This window comes from Olea europaea, chromosome 18, assembly GCF_002742605.1.
Source record: "Olea europaea var. sylvestris chromosome 18, O_europaea_v1, whole genome shotgun sequence".
NCBI classification, from domain to species: domain Eukaryota; kingdom Viridiplantae; phylum Streptophyta; class Magnoliopsida; order Lamiales; family Oleaceae; genus Olea; species Olea europaea.
The window spans coordinates 16,780,006-16,805,060 of NC_036254.1; the positions used below are offsets into that span (position 1 = coordinate 16,780,006).

Genomic DNA, 25,055 nt, shown 5'->3' on the forward strand with positions numbered 1-25,055 from the left:
AGATGGTGGCTTTTTTTGAGCAGACCAATCTTGAAATCCGTGTGCTCATTTTTGAGACTTAATCGAATCGGATAGCTCGTTAGAGCTTATTGGGCTCTGATACCATGTTAAGACTTGGGGTCCATCTTAATAAGGTCAACCTTGTTAAGAGGAGTGGTCCAAGATCTATTTAAATTGGTCAATATTTCGGTATTTAACCGATGTGGGATTTATTCCCTTAACATATTGTCCTCCACTTAATGAGCCAGCTAATTTGCAGATGCCAAGGACAAGTATAGAACTTGAATCCTTAGTGGAAGATTTGCAAGATATAAAGAACCAAGAAAAAGGATTGTCGGAGGCTCAGTTCCATTTGCACCACCAAAAAAATGCAGAATACAGCAACTCAGTAGTAACTATCAGAATTATATTCTAGTTTTACAACTGTGCAGTAGTTCTGTCGTACAAGATAGTTGTATTTTTGTTTTTGTTTTTGTGTCAAGACGCTGAAACTATTAATGTAAATCAGTTCCATTTTGCAGGTGGCTTTTCACTAATGATATAAGACTCATTACTGATTGTTTTAATGGATTTTTGTTTGAACATTTCAGATGATTTGTACTAGTGAATTTTTGCTGATGTTTTTGTCTTGATGGCTTATTACTGGCAAATTTATTAGTTGATTTTCACTTCATTTGATCAATGGCTAAAGTTCTTTTCTGTACGTTGTGTATATCAGCTATATTACGTCTTGGATTATTTGACACCCTTCATGTTGTTGTTGACAACAATTAGGAAAAATCACCATTAGCCCCAAATGCTGATGTTCTCATTCATATATTAAGGCTGTCGGATGAACGGGAAAAACCATTAAATCACTGTGACTACCAATTTGATAACCACTGATTTAACTTCATTGTAGAAGCTGAATAGAAATAGGAAATAAACCTTTCACAAATACAATATCAAATTTAAGTAAAATTTAAGCTCATTACACATAAATTTCTTAAGACATGCTAACAAGTGGGGATATAAATTCATCACTACCTAGAAGAAGATGTTTCAAGCCTTCTCATTATTTTTTGTTTCCAATTTTGCTCCTGAAGCAATTGTTATTTCTGTTTTAGTCTATCTACTTTTAACTTTGATTTCCAGAACATTGGATATAGTACATTCATCATTCCATAACTACGCAGTGCATACTACAGAATATTAAAGGATTTAAAAAAGGATTTATCATGAACAAAACTCAAGAATATCCAGGACTTCTAGAAATAATCAATAGGCACAACAACAGACTTAAATCAGAATATTTTTATTTTTTTCATTTCAATCAGGGAAATAACTAACGCAATACATAGTGCCAATAGCAACATACCAACTGCACTTTCAAAAGAACAAGAATAGCCTAGCAACTACAATACTAATTATTCCCTACTTTCAAACATCGAGATCAACTACATCACATAAATTACTGTAATGGTCTTCACTTTGATCAGTAGCCAAATCCATTAAACACAAAGGCCGATTACAATGCTTATCACCAGGACCACCTGATATTGCTTCATCAATTTGCTCTTCCTAAACTCCCTCTGCTGCATATCATTTGACCTGTGAATTAACCCATTCATTACAACCTTGTACCGTGGATGAAGAGGTGGGTCACTACAACAAAAATGGCATTTTGCAACACTTGAAATGCAATATTTGTTATTTGAATGTTGCTAACTAAAAATGTCTATCGCAACAAAAATGTAAGTGAATGTTGCCATTGGTAAGCATAATTCACATTTGGTACCATTTTCCAAAAGAATGTTTCTAATGTCGCTTTTTTGTAACATTTATTGAATGTTGCAAAGAGTTTTATTTTTCACAATGTTTATTAGCTGTTGTTAAAAGTTCATTATATAGCAATACTTGATCACCGTTGTGGATACTTAGATATATAGTTTTTAACAATGTTTACTTTCAACATTGTGAAAAGTTTCTCTCATTTCAACATTTAATAAATGTTGCAGAAAGTTAAACTTATCGCAACATTTATTAAACATAGCAAAAAAGAGAAAATTTTCACAACGATTAATACACATTGCGAAAAGTTGAACTTTTCACACAAAGTTTATTAAACATTGCAGAAAGTAAAATATTTCATAGGTGGGTTCGGGTTTTGGGTTAAGAAGGTAAGTTGGGTTGGATTAGTTCATGGGTTGGCCCATGAAAATCGGTTGCGAACTTTTGGGCCCAAACCAAATGCCCAATTTATTTATTTATTTACTTTTACACTCTAGCCCACATTGGCAATGTCCAAATAAGAAGTGAAGAAGCCCAATACATCCAAGATTTCATCACAATACCTTTCGATTTTAACATTTAAACTATTCTTTCTTCCACATCTCGTCCTCCCGTCTCCACATCCGCCATTTGCTTTTCATGAAATTTTTTAACAATTAGCTATTTAAAAAATTCCTAAAGAAATTCAAATTTAGCCTTTACAAAAAATTTCTCAATTAACTATAATCCTACTTAAAAAGAGTGGACGGAATTGCAATGTCATTTTTTGACCTAGGTATTCACACTTTGCTGGTCCCCCAAACCTTATTAGTCGAGCTAGCTTCTCAACTGGTTCAGTACTGTGCTACAAAACTCTTACGCTGGATCTGGTAGAAACTGGTCTCCACTGTTCAAGAACTAGATCCCTACTGTTCATAGCAAAAAATCTTTCGTATATGTACCTATTTTATTTCTAAACCTTCTCCAATCTCTATCGAATGAAACATAAGAAATAAGACGAGCCAGCAACATAGGTAGTGATATCAATCACCCAAAAGATTGCGCCCTAACTCACTCTCGTTCCATTAGAACTCCCGTTTTCCTTCATCGTAGTAGCAGGATCTCTGTTAGGTAATATTTTATTTTATTTTATTATTATTATTTTTTTTTGGTGCTGGGATCTCATTTGTTTCTTATTTTTGGAAGAACAATGAAGATCTTGAGTTAGCTCTGGATAGAATTTTTCTCTGTCGACGAATCTGTGTTTCTGCCGGTTATTTTAAATCCTTATATAGATAACTGATTTGCCATTTTCCTTTTACTCTACTTTTGTAATTGAGGCTCGCCATGGTTTCAACAATGTATTCACTTTGAAGTTTTGGTCATTTTTTCTTCATTGTTTCTCTCTAACTTTGCGGGCATGTTGTTCCTTTTTTATTCTATCTCCCTAATTATCAACTTATTTCTTTGAAACTTGATTTCTCCTTCTACAGCAAATAGAATGGTTAGTCTTTAGGGACATGATAAAAGGGATTATCTTAACTATAGTGATTGGCCTATTGTAGCTGCCATAATTGTAATATTACATGTATGTTTTCTTTGTATCCAGTTTGGTAATGATAATAGTTACTTATGGATCAATATGATTTTTTTGCTAAGTTTTTATTTAAGATTTATATTTTGTTTTCTTTCCCTTTAATGTTCTCAACATTTATATATGGAAATAATCACTTCAGCAAGTATTGATAGAAAGAAAGAGATTAATCGTTTAAGTGAATGGCTGGTCGTAGAAAGTAGGTTCCTACTTGGCCATATATATGTGGGCTTTTATGCTTGTTCTGTCTCTTGTCACGATGACATTGTTATTGAAGGTATCATTGGTTGATTTCATCATATTGTCTATAAATTGAATTCGAATATTATGCTTTCGCTCATTTAGGATTGGCTTAAGAGCTCTTCTCTGTGGTGCTCATATTATAACTGATGGAATGTTTGAAAGCAGCTGCTAAGTGGTATGCCGTAACTATATTATGCCTTCAATCTATGTTATGATGTTCCATGTTACTTATTATCAAAGGTTCTAGAGGACTTCTTATTCCTTTCCCTTATACTTAATGAACATGATATCTTCATGCAACTGCAATATTTGTTCAGTCATTAAATGTTAGCTTCAAACACGGCCAACTATATGGATGTGATTTCTCCTTTCTAAAAAAATGGAACAGCGTAGTTGAGATTTTAGTTCTTTAAGCAGGCAACTTACCAAAATCTGGTTATACCACCTCTGGCAAGTTGCTTTATGATGCCTAATTATATGGATTTTCAGCCAGTTTGGTACAATTTCGTTTGCATTATAAAAATTCGACCAAATATTCTCTATGACCTCTAAAAATGGATGAATATAATGAGGAAAATAAAACATTCAAAGATTAGGAGAATGTGAGTTATATGAAAACTGTAAATCTTTGAAATTTATAGTTGACATGACCCATGTGTAATGGAATTTAGAATTTAAGGGAATAAGAGGAACTTTAGCTTTATTATTGAATATGTGATGTGAGTATATAATATTCAAATTACGAGATCAAAGAAATACACATTTTTTCCTCGTCTTCCAGTTCCATGTTCAACAGTTTTTGGGTAAATTTGAGTCGAAGTCCTCAACCATTGTTAAGCGTAACCTTTGGGTTCCCAACCTATCTTTTATATCATCAAACAGACTATCATATCATTGGTTGATTCAAAGAAGAGACCACGTGAGAAGGGGAGGGGATTCATTAGAACTCTACAAATATAAATCTCTTGAAAATTGCTCTCTTCAACTTTTTTTAACACTATCATTTTATCAAATCCCACTAGGGCAATGAGTGGCTCTACTTCTTTTAAGAAAGCTTTGGCTGCCAGATTATCTCTTTTCAACCATTCCCTCTCCTAGCTGCAAGATTTTCTTGAGAAGAGTTCTTCAAAGTACAAAACTTTGTTGGTAACAAATATAATTTTGGCTATTTTTTTAGCAAGATCTTAAAGGTACTTTGGACAAAAAATATTAGCATATAATCAAGTATCACTTATTAGTCAAGATTTTGAAGGATGCTATCAATAAAATTCCTGACGAATGAGATATTATGTATTTCTTTATTACAAGTTTGAATGCAAAGAAGACAAACATGATAGGCCTCCGATCTAGTTCACCTATGCCAGAAGAAAGAAGAACAATGATCCTAATTGTTTTGCCAAGTCAGTTGAGTTAATTAGAGAGGGGTAGAAATGTAATAGTCTATGTTAGGAAATGCAAATAAATGTGGAAGGTAAAGGGGTGGGGAAGGCATTGATGTACTGGTTTTTAGTTGGGAGTAGGGGGAGGGACGGGGCCTCTCTAATAGCCCCGAGCTTGTATCTATTTTGTTTCTTCACTTGATTCTATTAATAAACTACTAATTATTCTGTAACCTTGAGTGTTAGCTATAGTTCAATCATTTGTTCCTAACAAAGCCAAGTTATATTATTGTTTTTCTCTCCAGCAGGAGCTCTTCCTTCCATCACAGTTGGCCTGCAGTAGCTGGGATTGTATCAATTAGGGTAGAAGTGAGAATGTTGAGGCCACAACGATTGGGCCAGATCGTGGAACTAGCCCAATGGGTAGAGGATCGCAACGAGTCCCTTAAGCGAGCTGAAGCTTCAGTCGGCCGAATTAGATCAAGATCCTCTAATTTGGCTCCATCCTATTCCAGCTCATTTGGGGACAACCCAAACTATACGAGTATTTATCCAAGAGGGGTGACTCGAGCTTCCCAAATCAGCTAGCAAACTCTAATTACAGCCCCCTGATAAGTGCGCTTTTAAACACTTATTCGGTCCACAAAGCATGACTAATTATTGATGAAATTGATTGGATATGGCTTAATTCTATGCAATTTCTTTTGTAGGACCATATTGATGGATAATGAAACTCAAGAGAAAAGATACGAAAAAGGGGCCAAAACGAAAGAAATCGAAAGTTCAGGGACCAAAGTGTAAATATCCAAAAGATGACCCAAAAGACGAATCAAGAATGCAAATGAGCTTTTCTCTCATGCCTTTCTTCGTTCATAGTAGAAAGATTAATCAGTTATTTTTGATTCTAGGGGAAAGGCCTTTGAGTTCTTACAGTCGTAGGTCCTTCACTTTCATTAAAAAAAGTTTTTTCATTAATTGTTTTCGATTGTTAAGGGTTGGGCCAGGAGGGATTTGTCCTAGATCCAAAATCGAAATGATCCGTCCCAAAAATTTTCTTCGCGGTTATGCAAAAAAACCATTTTCTTAATGAATCCATTCGAGAATTAAATCAACTAAGCCCTTTTAGGAATGGAGAAAATTGCAGAAAACCGAACAAATAATATGGGATGGGATAAGAGCGTAAAATATAATATTTTATTCTCTTAATTATTGTATTCATGTGATTATTTGATATCAAAATGCACTCATTATACTTATGCTTTGATTCAGGTTGCATTTTGGTAGAAAATGTGAAATTTATAAAGAAAAAAAGAACGAAAAGGGACCAAAATGAAGAAAGTGAAAGTTCAGGGACTAAGTTACAAATAATCTAAAGATGAGACGGGCGATGGAATGATGATTTGAGTAAGCTAGGAGTCCATTGGGTGTAATTAGAAGTCAAAAGAAGTTAAATATGACCATAACATATTCACAAATCAAATTTCAATCACATAAAGATTTTTCAGATTTTCAGTCGGAGATTGAGATCAACTTTTGACCCAGTAAAAGTTCGAATTTGGAAAGAGCTATTTCTAGTAAAATTGTAGCCTTTTGTGTTTCTTTTTAACGTACTTTGAATTGCCTTAATCGGACATTGGGAGAGAGAGTCATGGCCAATATACTGAAAGTAGTCGCACATGACTATTTTTGGCCGAATCTTTAGTTTCATAATTCCGTTCAAACTCTTGTGGTAACTTGATCTCCCACGAATTTTAAGCCCTAAATCACCCCAAAATAGGGGAGAACGCCCACATGATCTCCTATCTCTTTTCTCTCATCTTGGGCACAAAAACTCCACGGAAGGCTAAATATTTTGGTAAAGCCATGAAAGATCTCGATCGGATTTGGGGATTTTAACATCTTTCCATTCATGTAACATGCACTTTAGTAGCATCACGTCTCCCATTACTGATTGCATGAAGGAGAGTAAGTTTCAGTGGACTCCCGAGGTAGAGAAGGTGTTTGTGACCATTAAGGAACGCTTGACTTCAGTCCCGATACTTGCGTTGCCTGATTTCACAAAGCCTTTCGCATTACATTGTGATGCCTCCAAACTGGGCATCGGAGCTTTCCTTAGGAAGGAAAACCAGTAACTCATTTCAGTCAGAAATTAGCAGGGGCTCATGGGAGGTATAACACTTATGATGCAGAACTTTATGCCGTTGTTCAGGCAATTTGCCATTGGCGACATTATCTATTTGAGCGAGAATTTGTCTTATACAGTGATCATGAAGCCCTCAAACATTTGTCCAGTCAAGAGTCTGTGTCTGCCTGTCATGCATCGTAGGTTGCCTTTTTACAACAATTCAACTTTGTCATTAAGCATCAGGCTGGTTCATCTAATCGTGTGGCAGACGCACTCAGTCGGTGTCATGGGTTATTAGCACATCTACAGGTGGCAGTTATCGGGTTTGACACCTTTGCCTCTCTTTATGCTGATGATCCTTATTTTGGCCCCATTTTCCACAGTTTACTGCAGGAATCCCATTCCCCCTTTCTATTAGAGAATGGTTATGTGTTTTGAGGCGTTCAGTTGTGTATACCAGATTACAGTCTTTGTCTGAAATCGATTGAGGAGTTTCACGGAGAGGGTCATGTTGGGTGAGATCGCACTTTGGCTCTGGATAGTGCATCATTTTTTGGCCTACTATGCGCTACAAAGTGCAGAAGTTTGTTTCACGGTGCAGGGTGTGCCACGTGGCAAAAAGAAAAGCCACGAATGCTAGCCTTTATCAACCAATGTTTCTTAATTTGATTCCTCTTCGTGTTCGTCTATACCACAAAGTTGATCGATGTTGGTGTAATGTTTGAAAATATGGTCCAACCAATGTCCAGCACAAAACAAATGAGTAAATAAAATATTACATTTAAGTTTATTAAACATTTTCACATTTTGTACGTAAATTTCATGAAACTCTAATTCATATACATATATATATATATATATATATATATATAACAATTTTAACTTGTTCATTAACATTATCAATTACCTAACTTTAAAAATATTACTCATATCATTCATTCGGTACATAAGACTTGCAACACCCGTGATTACTGTTAGTCTCAAATAAAAAACTTGAGCAATACTAATTCATTCTCGTCGTGAATAAAATTCTATTCTTATTCAAGACAACAATAAAGGAAAGAAAAACAAACAATCATGTTTACTCGCTCACCGTGAATAATTAACTGCTCACAATCTAAGCCTAACAAAAATAAAATTCTCAGAAGAGTTTTAAATTATTAAGAACGATTCAATACGAATAAAATATTCAATATATCCCTCGGTCGAAAACAGTCCAACTGTTATCTACAGTGGGAAAGGCCCATTCCGTTGTTGGTTTCGGTTTCCAGTTATTGAATTTAATTTTGCAGGTGGGCAATTGACAGAACGACAAGCCATGTCATGCTTTACTCAAGTTGCAGATATAAAATATTTTTTCATATGTTTTGCAGTCCAAAACTGAAGCTGATTTTCCGTTATAAATTAAAAATACTATTAATAAGATAAAAAATCACTTATAACATATATAATATTACTTATTGTAAAAAATCATTTATGTATAAAAAATTGTTTAAAAGTACAAAATTAATTTGTAATTGTAATATTTACTTATAAATAAAAAAAAATACTCATAATTAAATTTTTTTTATTATAAATAAGTAATTTAATTTTTAAATTAAAAATTAGTTATAAATAAAATATTATTTATGAGTAAAAGAATTTCATACAAAATTGACGCTAAGTCTAAGTCGACCAAGAATTATGTAACTTTGACAATTCAAATAATCGAGAAATTATTTGGTAAATGATTCAACTTTCTAAAATCTCTCGAGATGACAAGAAGACCAGATTGGAAGAGGGTTTTTCTCAAGATTTCTCCTTAGATAATCCCACTTTACTTGAAGTTAGAACTGATGAAAAAGTTGAAAGCTCATTGATTGGATTCCAGTTGAGTTTATTCTGCCTGAGCAATCGCACGCCATCATCACAGGTTTAATTGAATATTCTAAGGTATTAAAGTTCTCAAAGCAGTACAACAAAATTAGCCTTTCATAGTATTGATTTACGGCTTGCATATTGTTATATATTTATACCATAAATATAAAATGTGAAAGAAATAATCAGTTTAGATAAAGTGTTCAAGTGTTGGGAAATGTGACATTTGTGTGGGACGTCAGGAGTTTGGGTCACTCTCATGCAATTATTAAAAAGTTTTTTATTGGGATCTGGAGCAGGCTCTTGGATTTCCTTGACTAAAATAAATTATTTATTTGTTTATTTATTTTCTTAATTATTTAATGGGTCAAATTAGTCAGTATTTTGTGACCTTTTGTAACGATCCACTACTCACAAAATCATTAAAATATTGCATAATTCTCTAGTCATGGAGGAGATATTTAAACCCAGTTTGCCTATAGATACTCACCTCTCGTTTTGGGAAAAATACACATGAAAGGAAACAGAAAATCATTTGAAACGAAATCTTATTTATCATATCCTTAATTTTTTTTTTTTTTTTGGATTTTTACATATATTCTGGAATACACTTGAGGTTTCTGAAAACCATTCGGAATTACTGTACAAGTTGTTTATGATTGTTGTATCCCAGGAGTGATTGTCCACAAAGGTCGCAGCAATAATCGACGGGCAATTTCACTTTAGGACATCATGCTGTCATGAGATTCAATCGGACGATAAGTTTTATTTTGCATTTTACTATTCTGCAACTGATTATTTTTCCAACACATAAAATATACTACTAAAGTAGACCATTTAAGTAGAGTGCCTTGATGGAGGAGACCAGTATGAGAACAACATGAAAGGGGCCTGCTTTATTCATTTCCTTCTTAAAAATAAGGACCAAGTAAAAATTCTCCAATGAAAGATATGTTTTTGTTTTGGTTGACTGACATATCCCCTTGATCAAATGTGTTATTATCGATTGCTTGGTATAATAATATGGTTCGTTAAAAGTTTACAATATGTTTTAGCTGATTTTGAAGTGACCGTTCTGCTTGTAGTTCCCAGTAATACGAATTTTTCTGACTCGATTATTTTACAGTAAAATCACAAAATATAAATGAAAAGAAAGTAAAGAAATACAAAGGAATTTTTCAGCCAAAAGGCCCCGAGGTTCAGCGACCATCTAACGCCTACATCGTCGTTGAGCATCCATATGGATTAAACTCGAATCCACTATCACAGTCCCCAAAATCGGGTAAAATCAAGTTACAAAGGATGAAAATGTTCTGCCGTTTTTAGTCACAGAAAGCCCTCAGAAATCATACACTAATCTCACTAAGAGATGTATCTCATCACTTTTATTACAGTACTACAAGATTTCACTCAAAAATCACACACAAGAATCATCCAGAAGATGAAGAGAACGAAGAAGAAAAGCGGCAATTGAAAGAGATTAGGACTTATTGTAAAAAATCATTTATGTATAAAAAATTGTTTAAAAGTACAAAATTAATTTGTAATTGTAAAATTTACTTATAAATAAAAAAAAATTACTCATAATTTAAAATTTTAATTATAAATAAATATTTTACTTAGGACTTGCATTAGGATGCGAAATGAGACCGGACAAACAAAAAAGCGAAGTCATTTTATTTGAGTATATTTACTGGATTGTAACATGTTGTTTTATAAAGCTAATTTTTATAAAATAGAAAATCACTTTTGTGTAAGCAGTTGCTTATAAATTAAAAACATTATTAATAAGATAAAAATCACTTATAAAATATGTAATATTACTTATTGTAAAAAAAATATTCATCTATAAATATTATTTAAAATTATAAAATTAATTTGTATTTGTAAAATTTACTTATAAATAAAAAATTACTCATAATTTAAAATTTTATTTATAAATAAATATTTTAATTTTTAAATTAAAAATTACTTATAAATAAAATATTAATTATGAGTAAAAGAATTTCATACAAAATTTACACTTAGTCTAAGTCAACCAAGAATTATGTAATTTTAGCATTTCATATAATCGAGAAATTACTGGGTAAAAGATGTTAGTAAAAATACAAAAAGACAATTAGAAATACTTCTGGAATTATATAAATAAAGTCATGGAATGAAGCATTACAATAAATAGAGTAACAATAAAATTAGAGAAAATAGTTGTTGAAGCAGTAGCATTATTGAAAGGAGCCGAGTACTGTGTTATACATGGTTTCTTTAAAATAGATTTGCCCCCCACTGTGATGCAAGAGAATTGATGGCATATGTCTTCCATTATACAACGATTGAAAGTAGCTGACTAGTACCTCATCACTACTTTAGGTGAACTAACAATGCTCACAATTATATCACCAAGTTACAACAAAAAAATAAACTAAGTTACTAAAAGCTAAACTCTTGAAACAAAGAGACGAGAGCAAATGTGAAGAAAGAACTCCCAAATTTTTAATGTGTAGAATAAGAATGAGATCACCTATTTATAAAATGCTAAGATGAAGGATGTTTCAAAATCTTAGTTAATTTTGTATTTAACACAAATAATGTTACAGTAGCCAAGAATGAATTTGTAACCACCAATTGATTATGGAATTGAACTAATTCAAATGCAAATTAACTATGGAATTGACTAGAATTGAAACCTATGATTGTTGTTACAATTTCATTCAACTTGAATATATTGGTTTAATATATTACTTTCCAACAATTTCCCACATGAATGAAATTAACAACAATGACAGATAGACATGATGATAAACTATAGTGGTTGGAGCCTACATAGAATAGAGAGGTGTTGCCCTTTGAACCTTTCCTTGTTTAAGTATATTTAGTTTACTAGCTGATTAGTGGACATGATATCCTTGGATTATTCTACCATTTGTGTAAACGATGACACAATCTACCCAGGCTTCTTCCTAATATGATTCAGTTCTCATAGTTCATTTTGGCCATGAAGATTTCCCTGATTCTGCGAGAATTCTAAGAATTAAGCCACACACAATTTACTTACAAGGAGCCTCACTTCTCTCTCACATAGATTATTTCTTATTATAAGTAACCCGCATTAGTTTCCTCAGTCTTTGACGCATAAGAATCATTAAAAACCTATTATTTATCCTTCATCCTTATGGGCATTATTGTTACATCATAGGAATGTTTTTATATGCAATCAATAAGTATAGAAATATTTTTTAATGGCCTGGAGTCTTATTGGTGGCATACTAATACAATGGAAACCGAAAATCGTTACTGGGAAACTACTTGATTTGGTGTAGTGAAAAAGGGACTGTTTTGAAGCCACAAACCCTTCATTTGTCACAACTTTATGACATAATTACCTTCACATACATGTTATGAAAGCGTGGTGAAAAATTTGGAGTCGTTGGATATAGTTAAGGGATTGAAAAATAATTGGACAGTGATGGAACCTGGAAATAGATTCTGTCCATTTGCATGTTTAATGTAGTTTCAAACTTTACGTGTCCATTAATTATCTCTTGGGCCTAGAAATTAGATTCTAAGATGCTAGGTTGTTGACAACAAGTGGATAATGTTGACGTTCATAATTGGACTGGAGAAATAACCAGATTTATGGGACTAGTTTGTAATGCCATTGGTAAATTTTGTTTAATATTAAATTGTAATATAGGTGGTTTTTTGAATTTAGATGAAAAAAGGAATTGGTCTACACTCCATAGAAAGATAACACACAAAGGCAAGAAGGTAAGTAAAAATTCATTCGCAACTACTATGCAGGAACATAGTATTTGTGAGATAATAATGTTGGGACATTTACATAGCTTTGATAACAAGCTCATTGTATATCATATGATGGGTGTAATTATTGAGTATGTGATTTCAAAACATGCTGACGTCGATATTGATTAAGCATATCATTCACAAGCATTTTCATAAGCATGCACGACATATGTCCATGGTTGAAAATCTAGCAAGCACTACATGATTTCAAAATTGAGTTTTTTCTCGTAAATGTTTTGTTGATCACTACTAGGGCACCGAGGCATGCTTGTGTAATATATTTTGGCATCGTGGGTGATACTTTATGGGTGATTGCAGAGGTAGATAGAAGATGGGCCTTTGGTGATCACAGGAGAGTGGACCACTTGATTGTACCCTTGTGATATTATAATTATTGGCACTGTCAGGTGGGACACTTCTTGTTTGATCATAGGGGCAATTAGGGGATGGGCCTCTAATGGTTACAAGAGGGTGGTCCACTCGCCGATGTCGATTTCATATTGGCCATTTGATTATTGATTATAAATATTTATATTGATATTGTACAGAACTCTATTTAGTGCATAGTATGTGGGTCAATGGACCAATGACAAATTTCAAATGAAGTTATTTTGAGTTGACTTTGATGAATATTTGAATATGATGCATTATTAGCATAATGTCTAAAGTAAATTGCATAGTTTCATATATTATTATTACTCATACTCATGACATGCATGATTTTTGCTTACTAAGCATTAGTTTATGTAGTTCTTGGATTTTAGGTGAACATGGACTTCATAGAGGTCAAGGCTAGTCGCGAAACTCTTACGGATTCTATAGTTTGATATACAGAATAATGACCTGTAGGGTTATCTTGTGGGCTATTGTTTTGGTCTTATAATCTATTGTATTATATTTGGAGAATCCTGTACTGTACATAAGACTTTTGAAATGGCATGGTAGATACTTTTTGGAATTCTTAAAATAAATATGTTGGAATTTGATTATACAGTATTTGGTCATAACATACCATATGTACATCATAGGTGACCATGTGAGAATATACAGGGACTTTATTGTGAAGATGCTTATTTCATTTTATCTTTAAAAAGATGTGTGAGATCCTGTGTCTAGGTTAAATCATCAATATCATTTCTACACAGGGTAATGTATGTTATCTATATATTTGGGGTGTGACACGAGACGATTTTTAAATGAGGTTCTAGTAATTGCATCTTTGGATGGATCGCCTTTTATTAGCTCTTTGGGGTGAGATAGAACAAACTTCCATTCTTTCGGTAGTGGGGGATCCTTTTGTGCCTTGGTTGATTTCTCTTTACTTTTTTGAAAATTGGACTCCACCTTCTGTTCTTTGTTGGGAGCTTCCTTGTTTTGGTCTTGAATATTCATTTGTTCGAATAGAGCTTACAAACCTATATTGTCATCAATATCTTTCTTGCGATCAAGAGAATTAAGATCATCAAATGTAACATGCATGGATTCTTCAACGGCTAGAGTTCATTTTTTAAATACTCTATAAGCTTTACTAGTCGATGAATATCCTAGGAAAATTCCAACATCGGATTTTGAATCGAATTTTCCAAAATTATTTTTTTGTGTTTAAAATAAAGCATTAGCATCCGAAAACTTTGAAACAACTGATATTGGGAATTCTATTTTTCTAAAGCTCGTAAAGAGTTTTAGTAAGAGTTTTAGTTTTCTTTCAACTTACTAAAACTTTATTGACAATGTAGCAAATAGTGTTGACGGCATCGGCTTAAAAATACTTTGGTAAGTTATTTTCATTTAGTATGGTCTTAGCCATTTCTTGCAATATACGATTCTTCCTTTCCACTATACCATTTTATTGAGGAGTTCTAGGAGCCGAGAAATTATGTTCAAATCCATTTTCGTTGTAAAAATTATCAAAACCAATATTATCAAATTCTCCACCATGGTCACTTCTAATAGTCGTAATGGTATAACCCTTTTCGTTTTCGACTTTCTTACTAAAGTGTTTACAAAACTTTAAGGCCTCATCATTTAAGCTTAAAAACATAATCCAAGTGAATCTTGAAAAATCGTCGACAATAACAGATATGTAATGTTTACCACCTAAGCCAGCCGTTCTAGATGGTCCAAAAAGATCCATGTGAAGAAGTTGTAATGGTTTTGTAGTTTAAGAATAAAGTTTAGGCTTGAAGATATTTTTTACTTGTTTTCCAAATCGGCATGCATTACAAATTTTATCTTTCTCGAATTTCAAATTCAGCAATCCTTTCACAAAAGAAATTTTGGAAATTTTTGAAAGAAGATACATGCTAATATGAACTTATCTCATATGCCATAGCCATGATTCATCTTTCAAGCTAAGCAAACAATTTTCATTATTTTCAAATTCAATATTTATGATATAAAACATCTTTACTTTGGCTTCTTATGAAAGTCACCTCGTTCGATGTAGCTTCCTTAATGAGGCATTTGGAAGAATCGAATTTTATATTGTAACCTTTATCACATAATTTACTAATACTTAGAAAATTATGCTTGAGGTTATCTACTAATAAAATAATTTCAATACAAGGAGATGAGTAATTACCAATGTTTCCAATGTTGATAATTTTTCCTTTAGTGTTGTCTACGAAGGTTACATGACCTCCATCCTTCTTTTTGAAGTTTGATAACGATCGATCTCCAGTCATATGTTTTGAGCATCCTCGATCCAAGAACCATTTACCTCTTTTTTTTCTTTGGTACCTACATGAACAATTTAATTTTTTATTTTTGATACCCGCACAAACTTGGGCCCTTGGTAGTTAGTTTTTGTGGACTCTCGAATTCACTTATGTTAGCTTTCGATATGTAGCTTCTTTTTAGTTAAGCAATTGAAAGCAACATGTAGACTTGTATCATTTGATGGTACCATGTGAATCGCTAGAAAGGTTAGTGTGAGCTTATCCACACGGTTATGCATTCTTCAAATAGGAATCCGTTCCAACCCAGTTCCAACAATGCATTTCTCGGGCCGAGAAAGCGGAACTGCTTGAATGTTTCATCTTTCGTTTCCTTTTCGTTTATTTCGAGAAATCTATCGATCGGGATTCGAACCCGGAACTAGTCGAATGGAGTAGATAATTTCCTTGTTATGTTAATTAAATAAGGAAAAACCCGACATCGAGGTGCCAAACCTTCCCGTCGATGTGAGCTCTTCAACGAAAAAAATCAAAAATCAAAAGGTCATCTAAGGGTTTACAAGAAGATCAAAAAATAAAAGATTTTATCATTGGCCATGCCCGAAGTCGTTACCTTAACCGCAAGGAGGGGGATGCCGAAGGCAGGGCTGGTGACTGGAGTGAAGTCGGAATCCAGTTTGTTTATTCCACATAGATTGATGAAATACATTTCTCAAGCTCAAGTATTCACTTTTTGAGTTAGAGACTTTTATTACAAAAACTACATGTAATGTTTAAATTTGAAGCTTTGACAAAGATGTTTTTGAGAGACTTTTGTTTCGAAAAGGGTTTGTATCAAATTTCCCATTTGTCAAAAACGCATTTTTGATTTTCAAGCATTAAATCAAAACTTTTCTTCCCTTTAGTGAATTTATAAATGATTTTCGTTAAATCTTCGATTTTTTTCTTCTAGGAAAGTGTTTTCCTTAACTAATAAATCGTAATCAATGTTTTCTTTTTGTTTTTCCACAATTTTTATTTTATTTTATCATTCGATATAGACTTTTTCTTTTTAATGATAGAATGACTTAAGGCAAATTTTTTGAATTCTTCAAGCATTTCATCATATGAACTAGATAACTCATCGTAAGAACATTTTTCGTTAGAATTTATCTCGTTTACGATTGCCATGAAGCACATGTTGGCAATTTCATCTTGGCTATTGTTTTCATTTTGGTCTTCATCATCACTATTGTCCTACGTGGCTTGGAGTGCCTTTTTGTTGGCATTCTTCTTTTTGTTCGGGCATTCGATTTTTTTGCGACCAGACTTGTCACAATCATAGCAAATGATTTTCTTACTTCTTTCTTCGCCATTTTCCTCCTTCTTTTGAAATCTTTGATTATTACGAAGACCTCTCCATTTTTTGACGAGAAGGACTAAATCCCCAAGCTCTTCATTGCTCATGTTGTCACTTGTAGTTCATTCTTTTATTGTCGATTTTTAAGGCAATTCGACGCTTAGGAGGCCCCTTTACTTCTTCTTTGCTTTTTCTTGTTTTCTTCTTGACCTCGACATTGTTGAGCTCATAGGTCATTAATCTTTCATAGAGTTCTTCCAAACGATACGTATTAATATACTTGGTATTCTCTATTAACATTCTCAATGGACTCTATTCTTCTGATATTAACCTAAACATTTTGCTAACAAGTTCATCGTTAGTAAATTTACGATCAACATCTTAAGGCCATTTACAATATTGGTGAAACGAGTAATCGTATAAACAATGGGTTCTTGTTTCATAAGAAATTTTAAAATTCTTTAACTAACAAGTTGATTTTTATTTATTTAACTTTGCTAGTGCCAACATGAGTAATTTCAAGTGCATGCCAAATATCATATGCGGATTCACACGTGCTAGTCCGATTAAATTCACTTTTATCTAATGCACAATAAAGTAAATTTTTAGCTCTAGCATTCAAGGGTAACTTTTTCTTATCTTCTTCATCATATTCTTTCCCTAGGTTTAGGAATAATTTGGTCGGGTTGGCCATCTGTCTTAATGGTCTTAGTAGGTTTATATGGACCATATTCAATTACTTTTCAAATGTTGTAATCTATGGATTGAATGTAAACATCATTCTAGCCTTCCAATAATTATAATGTGTTCCATCAATGAAAGGTAGTCAGTTTGTGGGATGTCCCACAAGAGTTTGAAGAAAGTGATTAGCCATTGCTCAAGATTGTAAAATCTTTAAGAAAAAGATAAAAAATGAGCACTTTGCTTTGATACCAATTGAAAGCCCAAGAATAGCTAATCAAAAAGAGGTGAATTGGTTATTTAAAACATTCTCAAAAATAATCGCAATCTTAGACAAATAACAAATAAGTTAATTGCACAGGTAAAATAGCACAAATATGTAAGTAAAAAGTAAAAGAGAAGAGAATGCACAAACGATGTAATTATGAAGGTTCGATCCAATCAATGATCCACGTCCTCTGTTACCAAGCTCTCCGTTACGAGCAAGGCTTTTTTCAATATTGTTGTTGACTTATGGTGCAAACCATCTTTTACAACGCTTCCGGAGACTTACAACCAAGGAGCACCAATCCTTTTACAACGTTCAAATTTTCGGGATTTCAACACGACCTAGAATCAAACAACAGAAAAATTACAAGTAAAAGATTCTCTCATAATAAATGATATGATCAATTAAGTATTAAGAGAGAGATAGGACAATACTTCAATAAATAGCAATGAATATAGCACAAGTATTAGTTGTTGAAAAACTTTAATGAGATAAAAGATTTTCACAAATTTGATCATTCAAAAAGTTTTTCAAGAAATAAATATTTTGATCTTCTAAGGATTGAAAACAAAGCAGTTGAGATCAACCAAAACGTCACTTAAATGCTCAAAGAAGGTTATTGCAAATGCGGAAGAGAAGTGGTATTTATAGCACTCAATGAGCAAAAAATCTGTCCATTCGGACGTGTGATCTGGACATCTGGTTGGGGTCCAAACGGTTAAAAAACTAACAGCTTGAGTCAAAGGCAGAACGATCAAAAAAGTGACTATTGGTATCCGAACGTTCGAATGGGTAGAAATGCCCTCGGACGTTTTTCCTTCTTGATGAATTTGATCAATGTAGGTTCTTGAAGGACTTTCTCATTTATTTTGTAAAGATAAGTGTTTTTGTAAATATTTGATCGTTGAGTCGAAATACTTACCTTTAAAATTAATTTTAATGAAAATCTCTTTTGTAACGTGAATTTGTTCATATATATAATTGATACTAAGAATTGAATTAATTTACCTTTGTATATAAATTCAATGCATCTACATCTAATGTCTTGAATTTTGATAAATCGATTTTTTCTCCAAGGTGATTTTCGACGTGAAGGCTCGATTTTTGTCTCTACCTTCGACAATCGCCAATTTTTGTTCCATGTTGATCTTCAAGCACCAATTTCATTTGTCAATGTGCACGTTACTTGATTTTGATTTTTTTTTTGTTTACATTTTTGTCGATTTTGCAATAATCACTATCAACACTCGAAATTAATTTGTTAGAAATAAACACCGTTTGTTTGTGATAATCGAGACGAGAAGTCAACCATTTTGGTAAACAATTATAATGGCACTAAATTATTAAATATAATGTTTTGACCACCCTAATTAATTAGATAGATAAAAAAAAATCCAATACCAATGCATATGATTTTAGTGTACTGGATGGTGTTTCATTTAATTTACACGACATATGATAATCATACATTTATTCATAATCTATAAAGCGATAAAAAGCAATAATTAAATGAATTATAATCACTTAGGGCCCATCCTAAAAATTTAAATTACAACAAAGATTAAAGCATTCTATTGGGCCACATTCCGACCCAATTCTTCAATTTCCTTGTTGTCCAACCCATGCAATTTCCTGAAATTGGGTCAATTTTATTTATGAGTCTCAATCCTTAAAACAAATGCCTTTATCCAACAAGATTGGCCAAGTCTCAAAGAAAGCCCAAAAACTCAAAATTAACCTAATTTCACAAACTCTAGCAAATCCATCATGTATCACTTCTACCACCCATTTCCGACGACGACATCGACAATGATGACAACAAAAGAGGTCGCCACCGCCATCGTCACTGAGTGGCGATAGCAAATGACTACGATCGCTTATTGTAGTAGCTGCAAGCTGCTGTAGCAAGCAGTCGTAGCCGTTGCATGGTTGTTGCAGCCGCAGATGCTGCTATTTCGTGGTAGCAACGGCAGCTACTACATTTTTAGCAGCTATGGCTATCGCGACTAGAAACAGCAGCAGTTGTTGCTAGTCACAGCAACTGTCGCCACTCCAGTAGCAGTGGTTGCTATGCCGCCTGTTGCAATTCTACAATGGTTTTGCATCTTGTTTGTTCTATCTCTACCTCCTTCCATTTCTCCAATAAGATCTTCGTGCCATTTTTTTATTTCTAAAAATTCGAGTCTCCATAATACAACCAGCAACAAAAAAATGTATGGAGCCCTGAAAAAACCCATCAGCTTCTCTTAATACACAAGTGTAGAAATATGAAAAATATGTACAAAACCTTAGTGCCTTATGGCTTATAATTTTTGTAGAGGAAAGAACAACGAATAAAATGAATTATAATGGAAAGCAACAAAAAATTTTAGGGCCAAAAGTGATTATGTATAAACATCTACTTTTAGCTTATAAAGCAATAAACATGTTAAATTAGATAACCTTACACCACTCATACTAAAAATGCATTTTGTACTAGGATTTAAAGAACTTAATCCTACTCAAGGCTCTCAATAACCTTTGTTCTGATACCATTTGTTGGTTGTTGGATTTCATCATCATAATAGGAAATTAATTTTCCTTTGAAGATTAAACCCAAATGAATAAAGGATCTTAGATTACTTTGAGATCATTGGATGTTTTTAAGCCTTATACATAAAGTAGAGATGATAACCTTGAAGGAGCTATTAATGGCCTAACCAAGTACGTCATTCTTTAGATCTTCTCCCTTGTGCTCCTTAGGTACCTCCATTTTTGAAAAATAAAAGCGTGGCTAACCCTAAAAAACATTTGAAAATGTGCCTATAAAGGGCACATTTATAATACTCAATTAGGGTTTATAATTACGCAAAATTTTTTGGACTTTATTGTAGTAGACCAATTAAGTCACACCCCTTTATTGGAGCCAAGAGAGGGACCTAGTTGGACTCATAGGACTCAAGCTCCAATAGATGTTTCTAATTGGGTCAACTCTTGACCAATTTAGATATATCTATTTATCCCAGCTTATTCTACAAAAAAACAAATGGAGATTGCATTCTCGAGTCAAGTGAAAGTTACAAAAGCAAATTATGATCTGATAATAATATCCTTCGATTATCATTCCACAAGTCAACCTCCATTTGATCGTCAACATGTTGAAAATGACAAAAGAACCGTTTTGCCCTTCAACATGTATTACTCTCTAAGTTCCATTTTCATAAGGTGAATTTGTCGTTATCAAAACACAATATAGAGTCCAACAATCTCATCATCAGACTATTGAGCTCAGGGTCAATTGCTTATAGAAAATACCTCAGAGTGACGATCATCTGATCTCGATGATTAATGGATTCCACTATCACAAGCATATGATCTCTAATTGTATCAGCTCGATTCTCAATGCATCAAGATTAATCTTCTAAATAAGACTTTACTCATTAGTACCTCAAAGAACTTGAACTAACAATTAACTAGTTGCTCAGGATTTAGGTGACTAGTTTGATAATCGAGTAGCCCATTCCGAACGATCATAAATGAGTCATCTACGTGGTCTCGTTCAATGTGAATCAAAAAGCACATCATTGTTCTTATCCCCAAATCTAGACAAATTTTAATAAGAACAATGATATCTTCCCAACATATAGCGTCCAACTTATGTACTGATTGTGAACGACATATTTTGATCACATCACGAATTGTGTCTCAATATACCCGAACTATCGAGTATACAATTTGTGACATCCTATATGATCATGAAACCTTAGATAGTCATTTCAAATTGTAACACCCAAAATGGAACATCAATTCATGATGTTGTTTTACCAAGTACTACTCAATAAGAGCATCAAACTAACATAAACAGCCATAACTGCATCGGTACAATCACTACTTAAAAACAGCTTTTCACCTACGAAAAATTGCCGACGGATTACATCCGTTGGTGATTTGAAACGGATTATTCGTTTGGTAAAAGTAATTCACTTTTAGCTACGATAATTAGCAACAGATTTTCCTTTGGTAAAGATGATATCTCTTTACCAACCGATATTCCATGCCTAATGTAACCGTTTAACATTTGGATCTTCCTCCGATGGATATTCCATAGATGATGTACCGAATATTACCAACGGATTGCATCCGTTGATAATTAAAAACGAATTATCTGTTGGTAAAAGTAATTCACTTTTAGCTACAATAATCAGCAACGAATTTTTCGTTGGTAAAGATGATATCTCTTAACCAATGAATATTCCGTGCCTATTATAATCGTTTAAAATTTTGATGTTTTACCTATCGATATTCCGTTGGTAATTAGAAATGGATTATCCGTTAGTAAAAATGATATCTCTTTATCAACGGATATTTCGTACCTAATATAACCGTCTAACATTTTGATATTTCAGTAATGGATATTCCGTTGGTAATTAGAAACGAATTATCCGTTGGTAAAAATAATTTACTTATCCCACATCGGAAGTTTATAACAATATCTTTGTAGTTGCCCTTTATAAATTTGTGGTCTAATAAGGAGTTAAACAATATTTTGATCTTTCAATTCAGTTGGCTAAAAATTTAAAAAAAAAATAATTATTACATAAATAATAATAATAAATAAATAAATAAATAATTTTTTTACCATACGGTTATTTACAACATTGATTTTTACCAATTGTAATGGTAGACATTTATCAACGGAAAGTCGGTTGCTATTGGTTAAGACTTTTACCAACGAAAATTCCGTTGGTAAAAGATTCACACTTTACCAACGGATTTTTACCAACGGAAAATCCGTTGGTAAAATGTTTACTCTTTACCTACGGCACGATCCATTGGTAACTATCAGTGACCCTCAAATTATCAACGGATTTGTGATTGCAAATATTCCATTGGTGAAGATTATTAGCAACAGATATTGAGGCTTTAGGAACCGGAAATCCATGCTTGAAGCTTTGTTCTTTAGTAGTGAATGCAATGGACAAGAAGAAGAACTAGCAATTGTAGCAATAGTAGTACTACATGAGCTAAATCCACCGCAAAAGGTTAGGCTAATGGAGGAGTGGTTGAGTGCGGTGGGACCTTTGGTTGTGATGTGGCGAGGGGAGGCCACTGTCAGACATTCACCTCCATCACCATAGGCGACAGCACCAATTCCAGCATTGGCTCCCACGAAGCTGCTGGTTGGCATTATCGTAGTCCGTTTTCTTCCTCGAGCACGAAGAGGACAAACATTAATTCCCTGTCAAAACCAGATCAACTTTAGCACATACATGTTTTGCATATTGCAACACAAAAGAGCATGTGAGAAAAAATGTAAAAAAATTATTAACAATTTTATTCTGTGTGTGACCAACAATTGTGAGTTAACTTAGCCAAATACGTGTGGCAATTACATAATTAAACCATTGCAAGATATAAAAGATGTGGCAGAGTATGAATTCAGATGCTTTTATTATTGCAATGTTATGTTAATTTTGTGGATATAATATGTTAAAAATTTTAATATTTGGTAACTGTAGGGTAAAAACTAAAAAGATTATTTTAATAGCTGAAGGGAATAAGAGTGTAAACAAGGGCACTGACTAAATAAATAAATACATACATAAAAATCTCCAGTTTAATGCAACAACAGAATCTATCTTGTTATAAAAATAATTTTACACAAATTAATTAATGTTATTAATCTTTTATGAGTTAATTACATAGGTGACTAAGATTATAAAAATGAAAGTATAATCAGTAACAACTCAACTTTTATAATAATTAAATGTTGCCTCGCTATTCACAAAGTTATAGCACTTAGCATCAACGATAACGGATTCTAAATAGTGGAGTAACTTGACCCCAATGTCGTGAAGGACATAGTAAGGATGACATGAAAAAATACATACGCTGCTGGTGGTATTAGTGGTGGTTGCATAGCGGTAAGTGATGCCATCAGGCTCGACGACCCATCCAGCTTCTTGGGCAAGATGACAGAGAACTTGGTTGCTATCAGCACGAGGAGACAGGTGGTAGCCACTGTGCCTGCGGAGGCCTTGGAAGATCTTGGTGGTGATCAAGGCCGACCTTGAGATTTTGGGGGTTTTAGACCAATTTCAAATATGGGATCCTATATATATATAGACACACACACACACACACACATGTAAAATAAAATATAATAATTTTTTTGGGGCCCTCACCAAAGTAGGGCTTTTGGCGATCGCCTACCCCACCTATAGTCAAGGCCGGCACTGGTGGTGATGGATCTCCTCTGCTTCCCTCTCATCTCGTTCTACTCTTTTTCAGCCTCGCTTCTTGCACTATCATTTCTAGTGTTCTCTCGAGAGAGACTAGCTTCCTTCGTGTTTTCCCCAATTTATGAAGTGAGATGAACCCTCGAAAGTGGAGTATAAAACGTGACCCCCATGCTTCTATTTGTTAGAATTTAGTGTTAGTATAGTGGATGAAACCGGATTCATTCATCCCTTATATGCACACAGTATAAAAAAATTACCGTATTTAAAGCTTATCGTATTTGCAACAGCATATTGTATTTCCAGGAGCATAACGTATTTGCAACAGTTTACCGTATTTGCACAGAATACCATATATGCAACAATTTACCGTATTTTCATATACTGTCTTGCATATATCGTATATGCAGCATTCTGAAAAATTTTGGAAAAATTGTATTCCATTTTCTTTCGTTTATCTAATTTTAATTAAAACATAAATAGAACGAAAAAAATAATAAAATTGCAAATTATATAAAGCACTCGAATAAATTGTAGAAATAGATAAAATTGCATGAATTAAATAAATAATGGATGGACTTTCAACCAAAGGCCTGTGCGAGCAAAGTTTCCTTAAAACATATTCGTCTCATCACCGTAAGTGCTTGAGATTTAATCTGAGTGTCTATTTCCCAAGATACAATAGTAAAATCAGTAGGATCTGAGCACCACAGATACTACTCCGACAAACTAATTAGTATCCAAACAATATCACCACCAAGACGACGCTGACAAAACTCGAGATTATATATGCAGGTAGATGTAGAGAACAATAATATGCAGACACAATTTTTCCTCTGTATATTTTCGCGTGTGTAAAATTGCTGGAAAAATGAGATTTAATATAACTTAAATTTGTCCATTAACTCTATGGCAATAAACATTGGAGTTGCTTTAGTATCTGCAGTAACCATTGGAGTTTTAGCAGTTTCAGAAACTCAAAAGTCGGTTGGAGAAAGTAAAAAAATTGAAAAATGTGGACACTCCAAACAGGCCAATTTTTGCTCTATTCGGTTTGACTTTGTGTATGTAGGATGTGCCCGCACACAAGTTCAAGATCCAAAGGCTATTTCGATCCGTGATTTGC

The 25,055-nt window shown here is 33.4% G+C and overlaps 2 protein-coding genes and 1 long non-coding RNA gene across 3 annotated transcripts; 2 read left to right on the forward strand and 1 right to left on the reverse strand.

Moving 5' to 3' along the window:
* The first annotated feature begins 2,574 nt into the window (after positions 1-2,574).
* On the forward strand, positions 2,575-5,940 carry LOC111366493. The gene is made up of 3 exons (XR_002697670.1): positions 2,575-2,880; positions 5,271-5,580; positions 5,676-5,940. It is a non-coding gene; the product is annotated as an uncharacterized LOC111366493 (long non-coding RNA).
* A 941-nt stretch (positions 5,941-6,881) lies between these two features.
* LOC111366803 lies at positions 6,882-7,528 on the forward strand. The gene is made up of 3 exons (XM_022987498.1): positions 6,882-7,093; positions 7,175-7,226; positions 7,292-7,528. Exons 1-3 carry the CDS (start codon positions 6,882-6,884, stop codon positions 7,526-7,528), a joined length of 501 nt encoding a protein of 166 aa, XP_022843266.1.
* A 15,014-nt stretch (positions 7,529-22,542) lies between these two features.
* LOC111366804 (protein BZR1 homolog 1-like) lies at positions 22,543-23,961 on the reverse strand. The gene is made up of 3 exons (XM_022987500.1): positions 23,876-23,961; positions 23,582-23,759; positions 22,543-22,929 (listed from the first exon to the last, which is right to left on the reverse strand). Exons 1-3 carry the CDS (start codon positions 23,959-23,961, stop codon positions 22,543-22,545), a joined length of 651 nt encoding a protein of 216 aa, XP_022843268.1.
* Positions 23,962-25,055: the final 1,094 nt, after the last annotated feature.

Excerpts from the sequence above, each read along its gene's own strand:
- LOC111366803 (XM_022987498.1), top strand. The coding sequence starts at position 6,882 with ATGCACTTTAGTAGCATCACGTCTCCCATTACTGATTGCATGAAGGAG. Across the intron at positions 7,094-7,174 it reads TTCCTTAGGAAGGAAAACCA|GCAATTTGCCATTGGCGACA; the intron begins GTAACTCATTTC and ends GCCGTTGTTCAG. Across the intron at positions 7,227-7,291 it reads GCGAGAATTTGTCTTATACA|GTTGCCTTTTTACAACAATT; the intron begins GTGATCATGAAG and ends CATGCATCGTAG.
- LOC111366804 (XM_022987500.1), bottom strand. The coding sequence starts at position 23,961 with ATGAGAGGGAAGCAGAGGAGATCCATCACCACCAGTGCCGGCCTTGAC. Across the intron at positions 23,760-23,875 it reads TCGCCAAAAGCCCTACTTTG|GTCGGCCTTGATCACCACCA; the intron begins GTGAGGGCCCCA and ends CAAAATCTCAAG. Across the intron at positions 22,930-23,581 it reads CCACTAATACCACCAGCAGC|GGAATTAATGTTTGTCCTCT; the intron begins GTATGTATTTTT and ends TGGTTTTGACAG.